Source organism: Lepidochelys kempii, chromosome 25 (assembly GCF_965140265.1).
Source record: "Lepidochelys kempii isolate rLepKem1 chromosome 25, rLepKem1.hap2, whole genome shotgun sequence".
Classification (NCBI taxonomy): Eukaryota; Metazoa; Chordata; order Testudines; family Cheloniidae; genus Lepidochelys; species Lepidochelys kempii.
In genome coordinates, this window is record NC_133280.1 from 11,641,736 (window position 1) to 11,666,517 (window position 24,782).

Sequence of the window (24,782 nt, forward strand, 5' to 3'; positions counted from 1 at the left end):
ACAGGTCAGCCCAGGACTAGGCGAAGATACAGGAGGGCCAGCCCAGCCTCGCCCCGTGTCTCGCCCTCGGAGATCTGCGGGAGCCGCACGCCCCTGGGGGGCAAAGGAGAGGACTGGGCAGGGGTGTGAAATTGACTAGCAAACTTTTCAAGTTTTGGGGCTGCCTGGCTGGTTTTTGATCGCTCGTCTCGGCTCAACATGAAGCCCTGGCTGGTGCTGCTGTTGGCTGTGATTTGGTGTCCTATCACTGGAGGGGAAGAGGACTCCGTTCAGGGTAAGTGAGTCTCACAGGCTGCTCCAGGGGCAGCTCTTAACCATAACGCAACAACCCCGGCCAAAAACCACACCACCCGATGCTTCCCTGAAACAAACTGCCCGGAGTTAGGGAAGGGCAGGCAGCTGCGGACGAGTGTTTGCAGGTGAGCGTTGCAAACCTCGCTGGGCAGAAGTTGGGGGAGGAATCCCCCCTCCAAAATAAAACCCTTTCCCATTTTGAAGTTGAACCTTGCTATTCTGTAGAGGTCTCAAGTGGTTCAAAGCCGGTTCTGATCTCAGATCGGACCTTGTCCCGAACGAATCCGGATCAGGATCCCCGCTTGCCACCTCCCCCGCTCAGCACCAATGCAAGGTGCCCCTTTGGTTTGTGTTTTGTTTTGGATGAACTTCCTAGAAGCGCACGCCTCGTCGGGCCATAACGCGGCCATTCATGGGGGAGCTGCTGCGGAGTGGGGTGCCCCTGACAAGCAGCAGAAGCTACCTGTGCTCCAGGCTGTCTGTCCAGAGCTCTGGCTCAGAGACTTGCAGTTCCTGCTCTGGAGAGCTGGGCTAGTCCCCAGCTGGAGCTCCAGGGAGGCTCTTAAGTGCTTTTTCAGCTCGTTTGCACTCGGAGTTTAGTAACTTTTAAAACAAATGGTCTATGGGATGGGTTGGTTGCAATTTTGGATCTGGGTCATTTGCTGTTGCAAATTATGTATAGTCCAGACAACTGCTTTCCGGCAGACTGTGGGAGATGCCAGACAAACACCCATCTATTTACCTGCCACATGTTTCTTACCTTTCCCCAGCTGGGCTTAGGAAGAAATTGCCTCCCTGTGTTGTAATTCAGCAGGTGTCAACCTCAGGGGAGCAATCCCCTAGGAGTGGTCACAAAGGGGTGTGTGGGGAGGGGGGGAGGATTTGTGAGCACTTTCCCCCTTCTCAGATTGCTAAATGGGAGGGAGATCCCAGGCCAGCATGGGGGGGTCCCAGTACAGGAAAAGTTGAGAACTGCTATAAATCTAGCATTATGTTCGTTCACCCCTGGTCACTACTGGAGACTAGCTATTGTCATCAAGTATCAGAGGGGCGCTGTGTTAGTCTTTAAGGTGCCACCGGACTCCTCATTGTTTTTGTGGATACAGACTAACAGGTTTATTTGAGCATAAGCTTTCATGAGTAAAAGATCACAAAACAATGCATCTGAAGAAGTGCGTTTTTTACCCAGAAAAGCTTATGCCCAAATAAATCTGTTAGTCTTTAAGGTACCACTGGACTCCTCATTGTTTTTGTAGCTATTGGTGTGTTTCACAGGGGCATTTCTTCCATGCTTGTGTTCTGTCTCACCAGGCTTGCTAAGGGCCCAATCCTCTGTGGTTTTGAGCCTCCTCAGCCCTCCCCCATAGCTTCTCTCCCTGCCCCGTTCGGTCCTGTGTGAAGACATAACGATGAAGTCCCACGATCATGATCACACTGATCTAGACTGCAGTGTCATCAGAGCTGTGATTTCATTGTGGAAGGAAGCCCTTTGTTCCGTGGGAGAACACCAGCAGCTATAGTAAAAGCAAAGAGATCACGGGCAAATATTAGCCAAGTCCCCTGCTATCTCAGTATACTGCGGCTGCTCTGTTTCATCAAGTTGGTGTTAGTATAAAAGTCACCCATTGGGGTCAGTTCCTAAGAGGTGCTGTGTACCCATAACTCCCACTGAAGTCCACAGGTGTTCTCTTCCTGTTAGGATCCATGCCTAAGGATCTGAAAAGCAAGAGAATGCATGTGCTTCCGAGGGCAGCCATAATGCTGAGTTTTATCTGTTTAAAAACTAGAAATGGTTTCCAAATGCCAGCTTGAAACATTCCTGAAACACTGGGCGTTCAGAATCCAAACCTGGGAACCAACTTGAATTGAGCAGCGTCCCGTGGGTCTGAATTTCCATTGCTTCATGCAGTCATTTACCCCTGGGCCAAGGGTGTACCATCTGTTCTATCATTCTGTTCCGGTAGCATTTTACATTCACTTTGCACCATTGCAAATTGCTGCTGAAGATGGAAGGTAATGGAGAATCAGGTCCCTTGGCTTTATAAAGGGGCCATCTCCAAACCCCAGATCCATCTGACTCCGAACTGGAGTGTTCCAAAGCCAGGTGCAGAGGTTGCTGCTTGAGCCCCTTTCTGTTAAGAACATTAAGGTAAAATAACACTAGGCATGGGGTTTGCCTATGGAATTTTGGTAATGGGTGTCTACCGGGGAACCTGCCTCGGAGACTCTAGCCAGCCAACAAATCCCTATCTTATGAGAACATTTTAAAGCATCCAAGTTCCCACTGTAGTTTTGCTCAGCCTCGAATTCTGCCAGGCAGTGGATTTTTGCTTCTTCCTTGAGTGATACAGCGAGGTAGATGGGAAATATTTCTGAAGTATGGTCCCCATCACCTTAGCTACGGGATCATCTTAGCATGCTGTAAATACTAATAGATTTAATGCTTGCAGCATCCTTTGGGGGTAGGATGCCTGTTTTACAGACACTGACTTTAATGTGACTTACCCAAGGGCCCAGGGCAGATCTGGGAATTGGACCTAGATCCCAGCCTCATGCCTTTGCCACAAAACAAATCTGTGACATTGCCTGAACTGTACTGTTTCCACTGATACCCAGTGGACCTCTGAACCTGGTCTAATATGAATACAATTACTACAGTATGAGATACTGTTGCTGACTGGCAATAGGAGCACAGGCAATTCGGACCCTTGCTGAAATCAAAAGAATTTTTACAAATATCAGCCAAGATCCAGTTAAATCGTGGGGATTAGGTGCAGTGCCATACGTGCAGTCCCTGGGTCAAAACCCTGGCGTCCTCAATGAGCTCTCCTTCTCCTAGAGGAAGGAGGATCCGGTGGCTATGCACTATCCTGGGACTTCGGAGACTTGGGTTCCTCCATATCTGAGCCTCTGTGCCTGAGTTGTCCCTTTGACAGCACTTTCCCCAGCGGTGCTGTGAGCCCAAATGCATTAACGCTTGTAAGGAGCTCAGGTACTCCAGCAGTGGGGCTAGAGAAATACCATAGATGGATTCGGTCCTTGCTGAGGCACCAATCAAGGGGTGAAATCCTGGTTCCAGTGAAATCAGTGGCACAACTCCTATTTCCAGCTTTTCACCTTAGGAGTCAACAGGAACTTTGCCTGAGTAGGAACCTGGGGAATTAACTCCTCCCCAGGGATTGTAAAACCAAGCTGTGAACACTCCTCCTCGTTAAAGAACCCAAGACAAGTATACAGGTGTTTGCCCTGAGGTCCAGGCCAAATTGCAGTTCAGAGAGTTGCATTCTGTCTCCCTCCAATTCTCCTCTGCAGCATGCAATTGGATATGGGACTCTAATTTGCTCTCTTTCTTCCCTGAACTGCTGTGTAGCATTGTTGGGCATTGCTAAACTGATTCTGTCCTCCTCCCTAGCTGTATTTCCGCAGTAGCTTAAGTGTTACTTGCATATAAATTCTCCCAACCATTAAGTTTACACAGTGCTTTGGGGTTTCTTCAGGTTGAAAAGCACTAGATATTGAAGATTTCAGAGTAGCAGCTGTGTTAGTCTGTACTAGATATTGAAGGACCCTAAAGAGTGCCATCAGCATAGTACCTAGGCACTGTTAGAAATGCAAGAGGTTGTTCTATGTAGTAGCAATGGGATTAATGGATTTTTTTTTGTTAAAAAAAGTAATGACACAGGGTAAATGTTAGTGATAATCTTAAAACACTTGTTTTTTCTCAAAAAGCTCAGGATAACTGACCCCCTCTTCGCTTGCAAATTATTTTGTCAACTAAACTATTCTAAAAGAGCCAGATTCCAGAAAACCTTGTTCGGATTATATCCAAATTTAGAAATTCTCCCCTCCACGGTAGCTGAGCACTTTAGATGATATCCGTGTGTCATCTCTCAGCCTGAGCTGAATTTAAATCCAACTGGAAGGATGACCTTGCTTCACTAAGGAGGCTCCTGGTGACGGGTTTGGCCCACTTCTAATACTTGTGCTTACATTTTTCACTAGCTTTTGGGTGTGTGTGGTGGGAATGGACATTCGTGGAACTGAGATGCCATGAGATTGGGAGGTCTTTGGGTAATTTTAATTAATTTCCTGGCTCTAACCTAATTTATTTCTAAGGTGCTGGGGGCACTTTAAATACTTATGACTAGTGGAAATGCTATAGAGAAATTAATGGGTCAAGATCGAGGTGCATCAGCTGAGCTGTGGGTGGGGAGCCCAGGACTGGAACAGCAGGAGTGGGGCAGCTGCAGGTTACAATTGAGGAGGAATGACCGAGAGCTGTGTGGGGAGACCAGCACTGGAACCGCTGGCCGAGTTGCAGCAGAGCTGTGTGGAATGCCGGGATTGGAATTGATGGAGTGGGGTCTGCTGGGGCCAGGATTGGGGAGGACTGACAGAGCTGTGTGTGAGTTGTCTAGGACTGGAACAGCTGGGCAGGCTGCAAGTCGGGAATGAGGAGGTTTGGCAGAGCCATGAGGGGGGCCAAGGCTCCCCACATTTTGCATCAGAGCTTAGTACCCAGCCAGTTATGGAGATTTCCACTTGGTGAGTTACGTTCCGGAGAAGGCAATGCAGTTTCTGCAGCAAGCAATAAGGAATCACACGGGGCTGTGGCGGTGACAAACAGGACTGAAAAGAGGTGGCAGACAAGGGCAGAGGCCCAGATCCTCAAAGGTATTTAGGTGGCTGACTCCCATTGGAGTTAGGCACCTAAATACCTTTGGGGATCTGGGCCTCGGTACCTGCCACTCCCATTTACTTTGATGGGAACTCAGCGCTTCTTGGGATCAGGCCCAGAATTATCATCTGGACTTAGAGATGGGTGAAAAATTGTGGATCCAAACACTTTCCAACTTTTTTTGGAGGGGGGGGGGAGAGCAGGGGTGAACTTGGAGTTTGCTTCAAGCCTCTTATGTGCTAAACTAAAAAACATGGGCCAGATCCTCAGCTGGTGTACATCATGGTAACGCCATTGAATTCAGTGCAGTGATGTGGATTTACACCGGTTGCTGGCATACTTTAAAAGCAAACACATTCCTCTCCCTATAATGCTGCAGGTACTTAAAACTGAAAGAATTTTAACAATCTGTTTGAGAGGATTTGATCCTGCAAACACTTCAGAACAAGGTCCCTGTCTTCAGGATCAGTGGGACTACTCAGGGTAGTAATTACTACACTCAGGAGTAACGGCAGGATCTAGCTTGCACTTGTTGCACTTTGTTTACCTTTTACATTGCTCTCAACTTGGACAAGGACAACAGGCTGGTCAGTTTCACTGTTTCCAGTCAGTTGCACCAGCAGAATGTTGCAATGTTTGAGTTGCAAATGCTGCAGAGGATGTTTATTTGCTTTTAAAAAAAAACAAACCCATTTTTTACCAAGAGGGGACAAAGATCTGGCTCTGGCTAACGCTGTGACATGCAGAGTACATGAGTGAGGCTTGGTCTACACTACCAGCCGACGTCGGGATAACTACCTTGCTCAGGGGTGTGGAAAAGCGATGTAGCTGTATTGAGCTAACCCCTGGCGTAGACAGCACTGTGTTGACGGGAGGGCTTCTCCAGTCGACAGCTACTGCCTCTCGGGGAGGTGGAGTTCCTATGCCAACGGGACAAGCTCTTGTAGGTAGATCTGCACTAAGCGCTACAGCCCCAGCAGCGCTCTAAGTGTAGACAAACCATCAGATACTAACGTGACTTACCCCACTTTCACACTGGTATGACTCCAGAATGGATGTCGCTGGGATTTGTACCGGGTAACAGAGCAGAGTCTAGCCCAATTAATATTATTTAACAGATGAATAAGCAATTCAGGGCCAAATTCCAGGCTCATTGACAACCATGTCATCCCAATGTACAGTTCTGAAGGAGGCAGTGTTGTCTAGTGGTTAGATCAAACATTGGGACTCAGCCTTCTAGTCCTGCCTCTAGGAGGAAGTGTGGTCTGGAGGTTAGAGCGGAGGACCAGGAGTCAGGACTCCTGGGTTCTATTTCCTGCTGTGGTATGGCATTGTTATTGACCTTGGGCAAGCTTCGTAGTAGGGGTTGTCTACATGGGAAAGATATACCGGTATAAGCTAAGGTGTGAATTGAAACCAGTTATATGGTGGTTACAGTTCCTTGCATGACCACTAGGATTCATCTAGATTTGGAAGTTATTTTGGATAAAGGTGGGATGCGAAGTTAAAGTGGAATAGCCATTTCTGAATAACTCCATGTGTGGATGCTCTATTCTAGAATAAAATGTTCCTGTTTAGCTTAATTCACAAATAGATTAAGTTAAACCAGAACAAGGCACTTCTAACAAGAGTGTCCACATATGGAGTTACTCAGGAATCGTTATTCTGGAATAGCTGCATGTGGAGACAAAGATATTAAGTACCTTTTTTGAGGGGTTAGTTTATTGTGCTAAACTGAAAAAAGCCACTCATGCTGGAATAAGAATGTCCACGGGGGCATTATACCCATATAGACAACCCATTAAATCACTCCATGCCTCAATTTCCCCATCAGGGGTGTGATCCTCACTCATCCCCCAGGGGGCGCTGTGAGGATTAACTCACTAATATGTATGGGGTGCTATTTACAAAGAGCCACGTCAGTGTTCGGGGTTGAATCCTGCTCTGGTTTACACCCTTTGTGATGCATTTAACATGGGTGAGATTAAGAGCAGACTCCAAAGTCCTGGTTTATATGCAAAGAAACATTGCTGGCAAGAGCTGTGACAGCCCCTGTCTATGACCAATGGGGGTGGGGAGGTGAGGACAGAGGGGGTATACTCCAAATGTTAGGATGCCCGGGGGTCATCTCTGTGGGGTTACGCTTGGCTGCAGCATTGTGAGGTTGGGAGAAAGGGAGTGGGGCCCAGCAGTTAGTCACACAGAATGATCAGAACTCGGTGGGTTTGCTCAGGATTAACTCTGCATGAGGCCAGGGTGGGAGAAACCCTCCTGAATGAGACAGCGGGCTCCCTCTTCCCTTTGTTTCTGCTCAGACACCCCACCCGTCTAGATTAGTGACCAGGGGCGAGAAGGGGAGACTAGGAACCTTCTGTTCCTCAGTTAGTGGCCTGGTGTCCTGCACTTTTAATCAGAGAGGGCCCAGACACAGAGCCTGTTATTATCTTCTCCTCTATAGAACAGAGAAGGCTGGGCAGCAGTGGGAAATCTTCCCTGGGAGCTTCCAATTGCCCAGGGCAAAGAGCTGCTGCAACCCAACCAAAGTCAGGTTAATTGCGGCTGGGCAATCTCAGACCAGACTCTGACCTCAGCATGCACTGGGGTGACTCCCCAAGTAACTCCACTGATTACCGTAGAGTCACTCCAGATTTACCCCGGTATATCTGAGGGCGGAAACTGGCCCCCACATCTTTAGCCATTTAACAAACCCCAAGTTGAGCTGATGAGAAAACAAACCAACCAGCATCAGAAGCGGCTGGTTTACAAGGAAGGAAATGGCAAAGGAATCACTCACAAAAGAGAGAGGGGAAAAAAGAAACGATTTGCTCATGAGATTAAGAAACAAACAGGCTTTTGACTCAGTGAGATCAGATGCCAGTGGGTTGGCTGTGTCCCAAGGGGCTGTCTCCAGTGCCCAATGGTCAAGACATGGCTGCATACTAGAAGGATTGATCCTAAGTGCCATACCACTCATGGTCCCACATGTCTGGTCCACCTACACCTGGTAGTCTTGCTTGAATGCTCTGGGGAAGTAACAAGGGAGGGCTCGGAATCTCCAGAGCCAAATGTTCCTGAACGCTTTGAAATCTAAACCCAGATTTAAACCCATTTTTGCAAATCCACTGTTAGGAGAGAACTGCGATTGAACTGCAAGCCACATGCTGTTCAATGCCTTTCTTAAAGCCCCAGATCCTGGATTCATGTGAAGAAGAGAAAATCTCAACTTTCATTTAAAAAAAAAAAGATTCTAGCCTTTGTGGTTGCAGAGAAAAGCTTGAAAACGTGACCCGCTAGAGTCTACAATACTGGAAGGCAAATGAAAAGCATCCCGAAGTTGGTACTTTTGAAAAGTCTCATGGCTTTTAAGCCACGAATCTGATAGATTTTTTTGGGTCCAAACTCATGATTTTTGAATGCTTGGAGTTGACAGAACTAAAAACCTCTTTCAGTTTTGGGGTCTTTGCTGTCGGGAGCCCAGGACTATAGCTTGGGCCCCATCTGTAGAACTAGATTCAGGAGTATCCAGCCTAGGGTGACCAGCTGTCCCAATTTTTACAGGGACAGTCCCGATTTTGGGGGCTTTCTTATATAGGCACCTATTACCCTCTGCCCCGTCCTGATTTTTCCCACTTGCCTGCTGGTCCCCCTAATCCAGCCCTACAGATGAAAATGAAGGGGTTTGGGAACTGCCAGTTCAGGTTCTTGGTGCTGTTCTCTTTAACAACGACCCTGTGTCTGTTTTCCAGAGCCTAATGCCAGAGATGGGTGAGGGTCAATCAGGTCAGCGAAGGCACGAGAAGGGGGTGAGGGGAGAGAGCCAACCTGCCTCAAACACCGCAATTTGCAGACAGTTTGCCATTTGCAAACCGACACTTTGCAGACCGTGCTACTCAGCACCCCCCCCCACCCCAATTTCCCAAGCCAGGCACAATGCGTGCACCTGCACAAATATCTGTGTGCACCTGTGCAACGCCCTGCGTTTGCATGCATATTGGTCAACGGCACATGGAAATGCAGCTGCATGGAATGCACATGCCGTAGCAGGCTGACACACATTTTGCAAATCCAGTTGTAAATATTTGTTTATTTCCTCCCTCCTACCCCACCCCTGAGGTTGAGCTCTGTTGTGTCTCTGAAGAGGGGCCACGGCCAGCTTGTGAAGTATAAGCATCTAGAAGCACCAATAGGTGGGGGAACTAATTCTCACACATTATGCACTGTTCTAGTGGTACAGAGGCTTCGGGCTGGCTCTCTGTCCAGGGGGTAGCTGTACCCAGTAAACGCAGTAGCTTCATCTTAAGGACGCAGCCTCCCAAGTGTGGTTCTCATGGTCTGCTTTCTTCTGGCAGGTGGGATCTGCTGGCTGCAGCAGGGGAAGGAAGCGAAATGCACCATGATCCTAAAGACCGGCGTGACCTGGGAGGAATGCTGCGGTAATAGCAACGTTGACGTAGCTTGGTCCAACTACACCCAGCCAGGCAATAAGATCAGCCTCTTGGGGTTCCTGGGGCTGGTGACCTGCCATCCTTGCAAAGGTAAATGTGCTTGCTGACGGCTGAAATAATGTAGCCACCCTGCTGTCCTTATGTAGGCAAAGTGTCTGAGGAAGCCTGGCCTGCCCAGAGGCTGGAGGCCTGAGCCTATTGTGTTTTATGATAAATACTGCTTAGTGTTATGGGACCATCTAGAGGCCTCAGCTGAGATCAGGGCCCCACTGTGCTGGGTGCTGTACAGACACAGTACGTCTACGCTGCAAAAAACCACCCTGTGGCTGCAAGTCTCCGAGCCTGGGTTAACTGACTCAGGCTTGTGCTACAGGGCTAAAAATAGCCATGTAAATGTTCCCACTCGGGCCCTGAGACCCTCTCCCCATGCTGTATCCCAGACCCCAGGCTCCAGCCTAAGCAGGAACATCTACGCGGCTATTTTTAGCCCTATAGCGTGAGCCCGAGTCAACTGACCTGGGCTCAGAGACTTGCTGCCGTGGGGTTTTTTCTGCAGTGCGGAGTTACCCACAAAGGCCTGGTCTACGCTTAAAAATTAGATCAACCCAGCTACATGGCTCAGGGCAGTGAAAACCATCACGCCTTGTGCTGTGTAGTTAGGGCGAGCTAACCCCTAGTGTAGACGTGGCTAGGTCGACGGATGAATTCTTCCATCAACCTAGCTACTGCCTCTTGGAGAGATGGATTAATTACCTGGATAGAGAAAACTTCCGTCAACATGGGACGTGTCTCTGCTTTGGCGCTTTAGTTGCAGCAATACCCAGAGTGAGACTGTCCCTGACCCAAAGATATTCGCTTAAATAGAGAGAGCAGGTCAAGGATGCGAAGTGAAACAGGGGAAGTGATTTGACCAAAGTCACACGGCAGGTCCGAGGCAGAGCTAGGACAAGAGCACACATGTCCTGAGTCTCAGGGTGTTGTCATAGCTACTAGATCACAAACAGCCACTAGGAGCAGAGGTTTGGGTTCACATTTAAAATGGCATCAACTCCGGCATCGCCCGGGGGGGGTGGGGGGGCAGACTTTAGTCCTACAAAGCAGAAATCTCCAGCCATTGTCTGTTCTTGCAGCATTTCCACTGTCTTGGCCTGGTAGCTCAGGAGACAGGCCACAGCGGACCTAGACAAACAGGCCCCTTTTTGGGTTGGGGTCCGACATGGAACCAGCAGAGTTGGTTCTGAGCCAAGTCACTGCTGTGTGTGGCATGCAGTTGTTTGCACCAGTGCAAAGGGGGTGTAAACTGATCCTCCATGGAACAGGGCGGGGTTAGGACCAAAGTGTGTGACCTTGTTTCTCCCTCCTCCTGCATGTGGGGGAGGAGCAACCTGGAGGTTCCCACTGTCGTGGCCCATGATTATACGTTATATCAGGATCAGGAGGTACGGGGGTTTATTCCCTGCCCTGCCATTCCCAGCCAAATCCTAGAGCAACAGGAGCAGAAGCGCTGGTCGGGGTAGCAGGGCACCTGTAGAAAGTCTGTTTCACAAGCCATTTTCCCTCGAGCAGCAAGATCCCCAACTAGAGGCAAAAGCCCAAGGGGGCAAAGTTGGCACCATGCCCTCAGGATTCTGGGTGGCACCGAGGACTGGAACGGCCCCTGACATCAATCAGAATAACGCCAGGCGTGCGTTGTAACAGCTGCCTATGGGTTGCCCTGCATTCCAGAGGAGCCTTGCGTGTCCATGATGTGCACTGTGGAGACTCCTCCTCCCACTACTGGCCCCGCCCCCTGCATAGGGCTTGCAAGGGGGCAGCGTAGGACAATGGACTGCCGCCCCACACTGTGCCTGCTCCAGGGGAGTTTTCCCCCCAGTCCCGTTGGAACTCAGTTCCAGCCCTGGACACCACTGCTGGGGCAGGGAGGAGCAGAGATCCGAGTGCGCTAAGTCAGCTTGCGGCGGCTCGTTCCCAGTGAAATAACAGTTTCCTCTTGCCAGATCCTCTCTTTCCAGCTGCCCGCTGCAGATTACCCCGAGGGGGGATTTTTATTTATTTATTTAAGGCTCTCCCCTTTCAACATCTCCAAATGTCTTTATAGAATGGGCTAGTTCCAAAAATGGAAACACTCCAGTTTGTGTGTTCCAAGCCATCCAGATGTTTCGGAGCGAGCCAGAGGCACGGATCCTCGCGTCACACTTGCATGGCCATGTGAGGACAGGCCAGAAGACCTGCTGACCGCAGTAGTAAGGGAGTGGGTTGGAAAGGTCACATGGTTCATTGAGTCATTTGTTTTACAAAGGCCATTAAGGGAACAGCCTTCCCCCGCCCATATGCACCCCTCTCCTGCCTGATCACAGATACTACTGCCTCCCTGCCCTTAATTCAACCTTGGAGAGGTCCCCAGAAGAGGAACAACATTACAGGTAGTGAGAGAGGCTAGAGGTAAAACTGAAACTTCCCTCCCAGTCCTTGATTCTGTATAGAGACCAGGCCCAGGCTGCAGGATTCAGACTTGAAACTTTCCCCCAATTTAAGATTCTTGGGATCAGGTCTGCTTCTGAGGTCTCACGTTGCTTGGCTCGCCACTGAGTGGCAGGCAGTGCTGGGAGAGAATGGAGAAGGGGCCCTGATTTAATGGGTGTTGATGGAAATCTTCACCTTGAAGAATCAGTCTCCAGGTCAATGATTACTGTTCACTGCACCTCAGCCTGCACTGCAAGGCTGAGATTGGGACCCCATTGTGCAAGGCATGCTGCAGAGCAAGAACCAGCCCTTCCCCCAGAGAGCTTACAATTGACATGCACAAGGCAGGCAAGGGAAAGATTATTCTCCCCATTTTGCAGTGGAGGAACTGAGGCAGAGAGAGATGTGAGTGCCAGGGGCTTTCGACAGCCTGGCTGCTTCTGAGCCCTTCTGAAAATCCTAAGCAACTTGCTAAAGGTCACGTGATGAATCAGTGGCCGAGCCAGAAATTAAACCCTGCTCTCCTGCGTCATGGCCTGAGGCCTTAGCCACTCATCCCATAAGCATGCTCCAGGAGGAGGTAACCAAGCTCCTTGATCTACTTGGCTTCTGCTTATGTTTAGCTCTGCTGCTATAGCCAATCACCAGTCCGCTGCACAGGGTTTATCGGAGCTTCATGACCCCAAAGATGAGAGGATCCCAGGGCAAGAGGAGGAACAAACTCCCCACACAGCAGAAACCTGCATGAAGTCCAATCTGATCCTGCCCATTCCCCAGTGTGCTGGAAAGGAACCTCCCCCAGAGCTAGCCGACGAGCAGGAGTCCTTGGGAAAGGGCAGGAGGGATGATATGTATCTGTGATCCAGCTCCTGCCTCTGTGTCTCAGCCCCTAGCAGTGTCTCCCCCTGCTCTGCAGCCAGGTCAGCTGGAGGGTGACAGAAAGCACCCCCAGGGCTCCCGAATGGAGGAGGGTGCCAGGGTTCCATGCCAGAGGCAGGTTATGTTCCTCCTGGGGCATTCTGGGTCCATTTAACTGAGCCTCCGTTGGGGGTACTGCAGAGCTAACCCGGGCGAAGGGGCGGGGCTGCTGGGAATGGAGCAGTGGCAAACCCCCCCCCCCCCCCAGGCTTGTGCTTTATCTGTCTAACAGCCCTCCCCACTGCAACGCCCGGTGCAGAGAGAGCCCTGTGTGTGCTGGAATCGCCTAGCCCGGCTCACTGAAGGGCGTGGCCTGTTTGGATCATGGACCACGCCAGGCGAGTTCAGCCGAGGCTCGTGCATGTGAAAGAGCTGCTTTCCTCAGGAGCTAGCCCCACATAGTTCATTTACGCAGCCCTGGCAGATCTAGGGACTCTGACTCACAAGACGGGCCCTGTTCCAGGCAATGGCTACTTAGATATGGAGCTCTGGGTGCGAACAGGAAAAGCAGCTGGTCCCCTGCCAGGGGATTTCCCCTCTGCAAAATAGGGGCAAACTCCTGGGGGAATTCCACCTTCCTCCCTATGTGATCTTCCAGGGAAACTGCACTACACCACGTCCCATGGTCAATCCGTTCCCCTTATTGGATGGGGTCACATCCTCCTCCCCACCGTTTCCTGTGGTAACCTTCCCTATGCCCCCACCTCAGTGAAGGAATGACTCCACAGGGGAAGGATTCTCTAGGTCCAAAGACTTGCATAATGACAGGTTTCAGAGTAGCAGCCGTGTTAGTCTGTATTCGCAAAAAGAAAAGGAGCATTTGTGGCACCTTAGAGACTAACAAATTTATTTGAGCATAAGCTTTCGTGAGCTACAGCTCCCGAAAGCTTATGCTCAAATAAATTTGTTAGTCTCTAAGGTGCCACAAATACACCTTTTCTTCTACGTCCAAAGAGACACATTTCCAATAATACCCTGGTGGCTGTCCGTGTTCCCCTGATCCAAACGGGGCAGTAAAAGTGACCCCGCAGCCAGCAGGCTAGAGAAGATAATGGGGAAGGGAGCAGTCCTGCAAAGCAGGGGCAATGGGTCTGAGTCACACTTGTGGAAACATGGTGTAAACGCTCCCACTGGGGCAGCCTGATTCTTCTCCCACCCACCCCCTCGGCCACACACCTCCAATCTCTGGAGACATGATAACTAGCCACTTGTAGGAGCCAATGTCACCGCCCCCTGGCTAGCGCTGCACACTTCCCAAATGTCTCCCGTGTTTGGGGGAAATTCCGCAGCTTGCCACACACGCACATGAGTTCAACGGCTCCGCTGAACCCGCGCAGACTGTTTTTGCTAGGAGGCGACCCAGTGCGACAATGCAGCCATCTGTTTCTTCCTCCCCTGCCTGTGGGGAAAGAGGCGTCCCAGACAGATTTCCCCCCTCGCCGTTGCCCATTCTCGTTTTCAAGTCACGGAGGCCTGGAGTGAAACAGGGCTGGGTATTGTTTGGGAAAGAGAACTTGTTGATCACACAGACGCTTGCACCGGCTGGGTGTTCTGGAGGGTGTAGTGCACAACAGAGCAGGGTTCTCTGTTGCACGAGAGAAAGAAATGTCTCTTAAAAAAAAAACAAAAAACCAACTGGCAGTTGAAAATAGGGGCCAGCCCCTCAACTGCTGTAAACCGGTATGACTTTGCTGATGAATGGAGCAACTTTTCCAGCTGCAGATCTGCTCTGTTATTAGGGTTGCTAGGTGTCCGGGTTTTGACCAGAACGCCTAGTTGAAAAGGGACCATGGCGGCTCTGGTCAGCACTGTTAAAAGTCTGATCGGTGGGGCTAAGGCAGGTGCCCTGCCTGCCGTGGCTCTCCGCGGCTCCCGGAAGCAGCGGCATGTCCCCCTTCTGGCTCCTACGCATAGAGGCAGACAGGGGGCTCTGCACGCTGCCGCTGCCCCAAGTACCAGCCATACAGCTTCCAATGGCCGGGAACCAGACCGTTATGGGGCTGGGTGGCTCAGGACTTTGTCTTCTTACCCTGTAGTTACACAGGTACTAGCAGGATTGAGCTAATGCAGGGTAAAGCCTGGGCTACCGGGCATGATCTGAAACTCAACGATCAATCAAGGAAGTTCTGCATCCAGCTGCAGGGCAAGTTGCATTCAAGCTGGACGGAACAACTCCTTGTCTAGACAAAGCCCAGGGAGCTCTCCACATCCAATCCCCCAGGGATAACCCCAGCGAGAACTGGTAGCTGTTACCATCTGTTTGTGTAATGAGTTGGGCAGGTCTGGGGGCCGGGGGTGGTTCCTAGGAGATGGGCACGCACGTCCCAAAAGCCAGCATGGCGGTGAGCACTCTCAGTGGTGGCCCCAGCAGAGTCCAAGGACTGAACAGGCCATGGGGCTGTATCCTCTCTCTCCCCGAGTCTGTGGCCAAGCTGGGGGCTGTTAAGAGCAGCTGGCATATAAAGAACAGCATTCAAGAAGCCTTTGACAAGGTTCAACAAGAGGCATCTCTGGTCCGATTGAACCCAGGACCAATATTGCATTGTCTTGAGCACCCCCTACTGGCAACATCACTGGACCCGCTATTAAGATATGCGCAGCCACCTCTCCTTGATAGAGCACTCTCATAAGAGGAGGTGCTGTGGGGAAGCTTGGGCTGCTTCCTCCTGTCCTGTGATAAAGAAAGGATTTCAGTCCCTGTGGGCGTTAGGGGGTTAATTCATCCGTGCCTCACACCAGCGGGGCTGGTGAGCCAGATCTGAACCACAACTGGTTCTTGGCGTGCTCCTGTGTCTCTGTGTCCCCTGGCAGCCTTTGATCCCTCTCTGCAGAGGGAAAGGACGCGCCCCTGGTGCAAAACAAGTGGAGGCTCCCTGGTGCTAACTCCTCTTTCCTTTACCCCCAGAGACCTGTGAGGGGGTGGAGTGTGGCCCTGGCAAAGTCTGCAAGATGAAACACGGCCGTCCCCACTGCGCCTGCGCCCCAGATTGCTCCAGCCTGCCCAGGAAGCTGCAAGTGTGCGGCTCGGATGGCTACACTTACCGCGACGAGTGCGAGCTGCTGACAGCTAAGTGCAGAGACCACCCCGACCTGGAAGTGATGTACCAGGGCAAATGCAAAAGTACGTCAGGGGCTCCCCCCTTGCTCTTTCCGCTTCCTGGCCCTCTCCCTGCACGTGACGGGCTGGGCCTAATAACCGCCTGAGTGGAACTGTCCTAAAAATCCCCAAAGCGAGTATATTTCGAGTTCCCTTGGTAACTGGAGGAAATGGTGCTCAGTAATTTCAGATTGTCCTTGCTTCTCCGGTGCTGTCAAGTTGGCTGTCCTCACGGTTCACCCTTTCCACCAAAGCAGCTGATCCTCACTGAGGGCAGCGTCCCCAGTAGCTGGCACTTGCAGCCCTAGCCCATTCAAGGCTTAGTACAGGCATCCCCCCACGCCCCAGGTCTGGCATCTTTGAGGCAGAGTTATAGACTCCTGCCCCTTGGAGGTGACTTTGCAGCGATTTCCCTACTGAGCTACCTGGCGTATCCCTCTGGCACGGGAGATTTCTATACTGGGCAAGGAGCCTAGGGCCGTTCCCCTGACGGGCCCGCTGTGCTGCCTGCAGCAGAAATGGGAATTCACTGTGGAAGAGCAGGGTCCTATTTAGAGTCGACTGTTAGTGGGGGGAAACCCATGAACCCCAATGGAGCCGCATGCATTTACGCCTGGTCAGAATCAGCAAGGCAAGAGTGGAGCTGGGAGGAAAGCTCTGGACTGCAGCGTGTGGTTCAGTGGCACATGGGCTGGCAGGCCGGAGCTGGGTTTGACCTACAGGCCCTCCCCCCGCCTTCTTGCCTCTGAGCCTGAAGCTTTAGGGTCTGAGAAATCCCCCTGCCATGACTCATGCTCCAAGCCAAGGCCCGAAGGGGGGTTGCCCTGTTTGAGGCATGGTCTTCCAGCTGGGATGTTAAGTTGAGGCCTTTCCAGACTATGCTCCAGGGCCATCAAGAGAGAGGTTAATCCATCCCTGAGGATCCCCGAACCCTTTCCAATCTGGAGACATGTGAATCCCTTCGGCCACGCCCAGGCTGAGACGTGGCAGCGGGTTCCAAGGCTGAGCAGGCTCCACTCAGCAGATCCCTGCTGCTCCGTTTGGAACGGGGAGGGGATCATCCCTGCGCCCTGGCCAGCGTTCACTTTCCATAGCCCAGCTTCCAACGCCAAGGGCTGCGGTGGGAGCACAGGCTCCTGTCTCCTGCAGGGCCTCTGACCTATCCAGCCAATCACTCTAGGGGTGCTCTGGGGGTCTAGGGGCAGAGCTGGGCCAGAGGGTGGAGTTCAAATCTGGGCTTCTCTAAGGGCTAGGGTGACCAGGCAGCAAGAGTGAAAACCGGGACGGGGTGGGGGGTAATAGACGGCTACATAAGACAAAGCCCCAAATATCGGGACCATCCCTATAAAACTGGGACATCTGGTCACCCTACTAAGGGCCAAGGCGGGGCCGATCTATTATCTGGTTCAGGTCTAGCTCCAGTTTTACTGTATGTCTTTTCATGGGTTATTTTAACATCACAGGGTGCCCGCATGAGAGATCGGCCTTTCTCCCGGCTGTTTCTGTCCCCAGGTGGTAGAAATGCCATGCGGAGAGCAGATGTTGCATTATTTCATCCTCCTAAATAACAATAGCAATCTCCTATCTAGCACTTTTCTCTAGTAGAGCTTAAGGCTCTTTACAAAGGAGGCCAGTGGCATGATAACCCATGGGGCAACTGAGGCACAGGGCAGTGAAGTGACTTGCCCAAGGTCACCCAGCATGTCATTGGCAGAATAGAACCAAGAAATCCTGAATCCCAGTCCAGTGCTGTATTCCCTTGGCAACACTGTCTCCCATGTCCCCCTGAGGCTAGAGCCTTTCAGCCGTTCTCCCACTATGGTGCTAGCCCTGAGCAGGATGAGGCACCTCACTGTAAAACCCCCAGCACCAGGTCCGCAGTAGTGATCCTGCTTTGGTTGCTTGCCTGGGCAGAGTTGCATGGGTGCCAGGATTTAGGGAAGCCCCATGATCATAACGTGCAGCACTGCCTGGGACCTGAGCCAGAGAGAACCAGGGGGTCTGCATGTGTCCAGCAGCTGGGATAAATGTAGCAAATTATGAGTAAGAACCAGAATCTTCTAATACTGAATAGCCCGATTCTGCCACTCTCATTGCCTAGCAAGTCCCCAGGGGGGTTCCTTGCCTAGCAAGGTACCACTCAGCATGGGTACAGGTGGCAGCATCAAATCTTTGAGCTTTTGATGAAGAACCTGTTGAAACTCAGTCCCTGATTCTGATCTCGTTTACACTGGTATAATTCCACTGGCTTCCATGGGTTTTCCTCTGATGTACATTGGTGTAAGTGAGATGAGGATTTAGGCCCCCTGTGTTTATCTCACCCTGCTGCATCTAAGAGTTGTAGGGAGACTCTGTCTCCACTGCATTGTAAACCGGGATCTGGGGGACCCGGATTTGTGGACTTGGTGTTTCTAAGTCTGCGTCTGAGTGTTCCACTGCATTGTAAACCTGGGTTTACATTTGCTGGACCAGAGGCTCACAGCCGTGCTAATGCGACCATACTGCACTGCGCAACTTGTGCTGTGTCCACACTGAAAATGGCAGGGATTGGACCTGAGTCGCAGTGGGACTTAGGAAGTTGGGTCGGAGCCCACCAGAGTCCGAGGATCCAGGCCCTGAGTGCTTGCTGACCCGAGTCAGATTGATTTGTGTGTGGACGGAAGTGGGGCTTGGGTTCAAACCTGGGTCAGAGCCTGGGTTTAGTATGCAGTGTAGACACACCCTCCTCATGTACCAGAGGGCAGATTCTCAGCTGCTGCAAACTGTCTTAAACAGAACAATGACCATTTACACCAGCTGTGGGTGTGGCCCCCAAGGTACTAAGCTGACTAGGTTCAACGATGGTGATAAAGAATAAAAATAACATCTTCCATTTAGATACCCTGAACCATCCCAAAGGAATTTGCAACCTGATCTACTGCGTGGGGGTTACTTTATCCCTCGCTGAAATGCAGCCACCTCTGGTTGATAAGTGGCAGATGTTTAACTGTGCACAGCAACGTATATCTTCACATTTGCTCCAAATGGCCCATTGGTATAGGGACTGTGACTCTAAAGGCTCGATTCTCCATTCCCCTGCACCTTTTGCAATCACACCCGCATGAAGCAGGTATAAAATGCTGCCCTTTTCCTTCATAAGGGATCCTCTTTCGGAAATGACTGCACAAGGGACAGGGTGACGGGCCCAGCCCCAAAGTCTCATGGCGTAATGGGATTTTTAAGCCTGCATAAAGCCCTATGTACTCTCTGAAATACGATGCACAGTATTGAAGGCGCTGTATATTCTACACTGGAATAGCATCTTCTGCTGCGTAAACAGCTCTGGATTTAATGGGGGGTTTACATACATCACCGTCTAAAGAACAGCAGCCCATAACATGTCACTTAGACGCACCGAGCTATTGTTTTTAAAAAAAGCAGACCAGAAAAACATCCCAAACCTGCCAAGGTCTGGCAGCTTTATTATTTTTGCCAGCCCCCTCTCTGAAATTCCTTCCTGTCGAAATCATCTTAAAAGCCAAATCTGGGGAGTTGGGAGCTGGGATGCCGAGTCACTGCCTGATCCAGCTTCAAAAAGAGCTGAAGTTTTAAACCCCTGTGAAAGAGTGTTTATAATATACAGTAAGTGATGACGCACGCTTGCCATGGAATGCCCCTGTCTGCTGGCGTGTGTGAGCGTTTGTGTGTACACAGCAGAGATGGGACGCAGGCGGGTTGTCAGAGCAGAAATCAGCTGTTGCGCCATGTGTTCTGGCTAGCTTGGCGTGCGGGTTAGCACTCCTGTGACTGCTCAGGGCATTGAGAACCCAGCAATTTGCCAGTTCCGTTTGGCTTTGGCTGGGCAGTGCCTAGGGATGGTAAAGCCACTATTTGCTTCTTATTTTAATTTGCAGTGAATTGTAGTACCCAGGTCAAGGGACCCTGGCATTAGGTATCGTGCAGACAGCTCTGCCAATGCACCTCTATTCTGACTTCCAGCACCTTTGCTGGTCTAAACCGGGGCCCCAGTGTTGCTCTGCTCTGCTGTTGCAGCTAAATTCTGGCCTGCATATCCCTCTGCCCTCTTCTGAGCATAGACCATCAGTCGGGCAATGGTGAGGGACCAAACGAAGGGTCCCCGGTTTACATCAGCTGAGGTTTGGTCAAGTGTGCAAGTGTCATGCCGCGGGCAGATGAGACCATGAGATTCATTGCACATATGATCCGATTTGCTCCTGTACCCAGATCTACAGAGGTGCAAACAAGTAGCCATCAGATGCACAGCACCATCTAAAGCCACATAGACTTCTTCCTTCTGCTGGCGAAGAGAAGCAAGTGTTTGACAGTAGCCAGATATCTGGATTTGTGCTGAATAAAAGAGGGGAAGCACATTTTCCCAGGGAAACTTGTTGCTAAATCCTGCTCCCAGGTACCTCAGTGTAGAGCTGGGGAAACCTCACTGAGACCAGTGTGGGGTTATTTTGGAGTTAATCTGGTGAAACTGAGAGCAGTATTTGGTCCACAAAGATCCTTTGAATGCTCCCTCTGTAGAAAAGCAGCTCTAGAACTTCCTGTTGATGGAGCTTGAACCATGCACACACATGCTCCGACCAAGTGGCTGAGCTCACTCTCTGGCTTGCGACTGCTTCCCTTAGAGTCCTGCTCCAGCGTGGTGTGCCCCGGGACTCACACCTGCGTTGTGGACCAGACGGGCAGCGCTCACTGTGTGATGTGCAGGACGGCCCCCTGCCCTGATCCCTCCACCCTGGACCACACTCTCTGCGGCAACAACAACATCACCTACCCATCTGCCTGCCATCTACGGAGGGCAACCTGCTTCTTGGGCAAATCTATTGGAGTCCGTCACTACGGAAGCTGCTTAGGTATGTTTCACTTCTTGACCTGGAGAACATTCACATGGGTCCAGTGGATGGGGGCGTGATTCAGAGTTGGCTGGTAGGTCCTTCCACACAATCAGACCTTCCATAAAACCAGACCTTGCAGGAAACACTTGTAGGGGGCTCTTGAGAGTGGACAGCGATTTCCCTAGCCTGATGGCTCTTTCCTGTCAGTCCCGTGCCCTCTAATTTTAGTGCCTCCATTTGCAAGAGTCCAATGTCTGCTTCTGACTGTTACTGTTCAGCTTAAAGAGATGGGACCTGATTTTCAACGTTACCGGGCTCTCACTACTCTGGCTGAGGACAATGCGGGCAGCCTGAGCTCAACTCTTGTGGAAATTCAGGCCCTACTATTTTCAAGGGAGCTCGGCTCCCAGTTAGGCCTTGGGGAAAAAGGGGCTGGATTCTCAGATGGGCTCCAGGCGTTGGGTGCTGGGCATTAGGGAAAATCCGTTCCTTGTTTTGGTGTCTGAAAGGGGAGGCGAGCTCTTCTGAAAATCTGGCCCATTTTGTGGATGGTGAGTGCTTGGGAGTCTGACCTGTGGTGGACTGGAAGTGGAACCCCCAGATTCAGGCACCCCAAATTATCTGGGCTACTTTAGATGATGTGGTCGCACTGAAAACAACTTGCTCAAGGTCACCCACTGAGCCTGGAGGAGAGCTGGGAATAGATCCCAGATTCTCAGCTTCCCTTGATCCAGAGACCGGCCCGCTGGGGACTGGTCTGAGAACTGTTCCAAGAGCGAGGGATGGCTTTTGGCTGCTCTTGTGATGGGCCGCATTACACCGGCGACCTAGAGATGAAAGTCTCCATGGCCCAGGCCAAGTCCCCTGAGCCCTCCAGACTGGTGTTTAATATTTCCCTGCAGCTCATTTTCTTCTATGGCTCCATTTACAGCTCTGGCCAAGTTCCCCCTCGATGTGGGCGATGCCGAAGAAAACTACGTGTGAACCATTCCTTCTCTGCCAAGAGACCGAACCCAGGAGACAGGGGCATTATGTGTATATTGTACAAACCATATACCTGATATTTATTAAGATAAAAGATCCTTATTTATATCTGTTTATGTTATGCAGACGCATAGGGCCCGATTCTCATTACTCCGTTCCTGCATCTGGGGCACGGGAGGGAGATTAGGGTGGCTTTAAACCACCTTTCTGCTCCTCATTGTCCAGGGTGGATCAGAGCCTGTGTAAGTTAGAGCAGCCTCTGGGATGCTCTAACTTATGCTCCGCGCCCCATGGGAAGCAGTGAATAGCTGTAGCACAGGGCACTTCAACCATGTCTTCAGTCTGCCCTCTGTTCTGTGGGCTGGGAGCAGGACCATTGTACAATCTTTACACCAGCTCTACACTGGCCGGGGAGGCCCCCATGTGTAGGATGATTCTCTGGGGGCCATTTCCACCTTTCTTAAGGCCCCTTTATGCTGCCAGAGGGCCTTAGTGTCCCTGAGAATTGGGCCCACACTGTATACTAGCCCCAAGATAGCACTCCCGGGCGTATTTATTTTTTTGTTTTAATTCTTGGTGCCTCCATTTGCAGAAGTTCCTGGACCTGTCCAGCGGGAATCTGAGGTTGAGCCTTCCCTTGAGGGACTTTCTGTCCTAGGGGTTCAGCTGTGGGGATGGACAGCTCCCGACGGCAGGAAACTCAGTTCAAAGCTGTGGTTGTTGCATCTTTTGTTTTCCTAATCTTGTCCAATCCAGGTTCCCGTGTAATAAGCAACGTCAGTGAGGATGCAAAGGTAATACAACCTTGCACACTACCCTTGAGGGCGGGTTTTACACAATGGACAAGGCTGGGCAAACCTTTGCCATTATAATGCCATGCCCCTGGGTGGGTCATTGGCAGCAGGGATAGAACCTGAGACCTCTGGAGCTAAAAGCATCAGCTCTGTTAGCCAGTGCTGTGGCAGGCTTATTGACTTCTAGCTGCAGACTGCTCACCACTAGACAGGGACAGTGTGCCACATGAGTGGGTTACACCAGCCCAGATCATTGCAACTGCAAAGGGCTCCAGATACCAAGTTTGGATTCAAAGCCAAATTTACCCAGAATTCAGTGGTGTTGGTCTCTGGGGTCTTAGTTCAGGCCCATCTCGGTAATGACTCTGGGCTTCATTTTTCATTGGCCTGCACCTTTGCGGAGCCATTGATGCTGGTGCAAAGCAAGTATGCATGGTAGCACTTTGCACTCGTTCGGAGGCTGTGCAAAGGGCAAGATATCTGAGACTAGTGCCCCAAGGGGATGTGAGTTAAAGAGACTGGCAGGCAGCTTAGTTCCCAACTCTGACCTCTCCTAACATCATTACAAATCTGATCTCACCCACATCAGCTTTGCCCCAGCTTTAAGAGAGTTACTTTGATTGACACCAGTGTAAGTCAGAGGAGAACCCGGCCCAGTGCCTTTTGGGTTTTAAATATCATTCTGGGGTTTTCAAATCAGTCCCTCGATAGTTAAACCCCTGGTCGCCATCAGTCCCACGCTGAAAGGCCACTGCTAGCTACGGAACATGCTGCAGGTTGACTGCAAACTCTGTTTCCAGACTGGCCTCCTTCCCCCAGCTGCTGACACTGGTCACCAGTCTGGGACCCAAACAGGGGAGGAATCCCAAAGAGAGTCACTCACTGGACAGCGGGGAGGGCAGTCAGGAAGAGAGGTGATGAGTGCTTGGCAAACAGGGAAGCATTGTGAGATGAAGGTTGGCTGCGTGGTCAAGCCCTGAGGCTCAGGAGATCTGCGTTTAATTCTCAGCCCTGCTACCGCTTCTGTATGTGACTTTGGGGACTCTGTGCCTCAGTTCCCCACCTGTAAAAATGGGAGTGGGAGTTCTTCTGTTGTCTGGCTAGTCTAGTTAGCATCTCCTCCAAACTCCTGCCGCTCTCTCTCTCCCTATGTGTATTAACAGAGCCCTGCCCACAGAAGTCCTGATGGCAGCAGGAGTCTCTAGTTGCTATTACATTGCATTGGCCTGTGGTGTCCTGGAGGCGGTGCCTGGCTCCTTTGTGACCCACCCAAGCTGCCCCCTCTCCAGCAGGTTGGTTTCTTGAACCTTGTTACATTATAGCTGTCCCTTATCAAACACATCACAAGAACCTCATGGACACATTCAAAAAGGGGGCAGGGCAGCTGCTCCGTCCCCCTCTGGAGCCTCAGCTCAGCTTCCTCTGATCGCATCCCCGGTATTTATTTTTCACATCCCCTGCAACATCGTGTGTGTTGTAACCTGTGTAAATAGCGTATCATCTCCAACAACCACGTGGCTCAGAAACTATTGCCTTTATATTATTATATATATTAAAAAATCCCCTCTCTTCTATTTTTGTATGGTTGTGTCCCAATCCTTTATGTATGCCATGTAACATGTAAGTTTCCTATTCCATATTGTGTGGGGGCATTTTACTGCTATGTTACATTTTGGGTTATAATTAAAAGGAATAAAACTAGTTCCACGTCGTTGTTTTCTTTTAGTAATTTCTAAAGTGGAGGCCGTGCCCAGATTCATAGAGCTGAAAGCCAGAAGGGGCCAGTCTGATGAACTAGTCTGACTTCTTGCATACCACAGGGCAGAGAACTGCAACCAGGGATTCCTGCAGCAAGACACAGTAATTTGTGGTCAAGCTAGAGTATGTCTTTAGGAAAGAGACATTTAATTTGATTGAAAGATGGCCAATGCTCAACAATTCCAGTGGATCTTTTTTTCCAGTCTGAATGACAGCCCTGGAGACAAGAGTCTTCTGTCATCAGGTGCATCCTGGGTAGGAACTGCACCAACTTCCCCAGCATTGTATCTCAGCCCTGACCTTGGCCTCTCCACTGAGATTGACAGCAACGGGGAGCAGTTAGTAGCAATGGAGGTGGTGTTTTTATGGTCTCTTGTCCCAGATGGGGGATTGATTGAGACCTCCCAAACTCATTTCACATAGGCTGCCAAACAGCCATCATGTGGTAAAGCCATCTGGGCATCACTGACCAGAGCTGTATCCGGCCCTACAGGCCAATTTACACCA

General features: G+C 50.8%; 1 protein-coding gene across 2 annotated transcripts; it reads left to right on the forward strand.

Moving 5' to 3' along the window:
• FSTL3 (follistatin like 3) lies at positions 1-24,178 on the forward strand. Of its 2 annotated transcripts, XM_073324100.1 has the most exons (5): positions 1-274; positions 9,322-9,507; positions 15,704-15,919; positions 20,530-20,757; positions 21,671-24,178. In XM_073324100.1, the coding sequence occupies exons 1-5, from the start codon at positions 199-201 to the stop codon at positions 21,721-21,723; spliced, it is 759 nt and encodes a 252-aa protein (XP_073180201.1). In that variant the 5' UTR covers positions 1-198; the 3' UTR covers positions 21,724-24,178. The 2 variants fall into 2 exon arrangements, with proteins under 2 accessions (XP_073180201.1, XP_073180200.1); XM_073324099.1 differs by having other exon boundaries at positions 20,530-24,178.
• Positions 24,179-24,782: the final 604 nt, after the last annotated feature.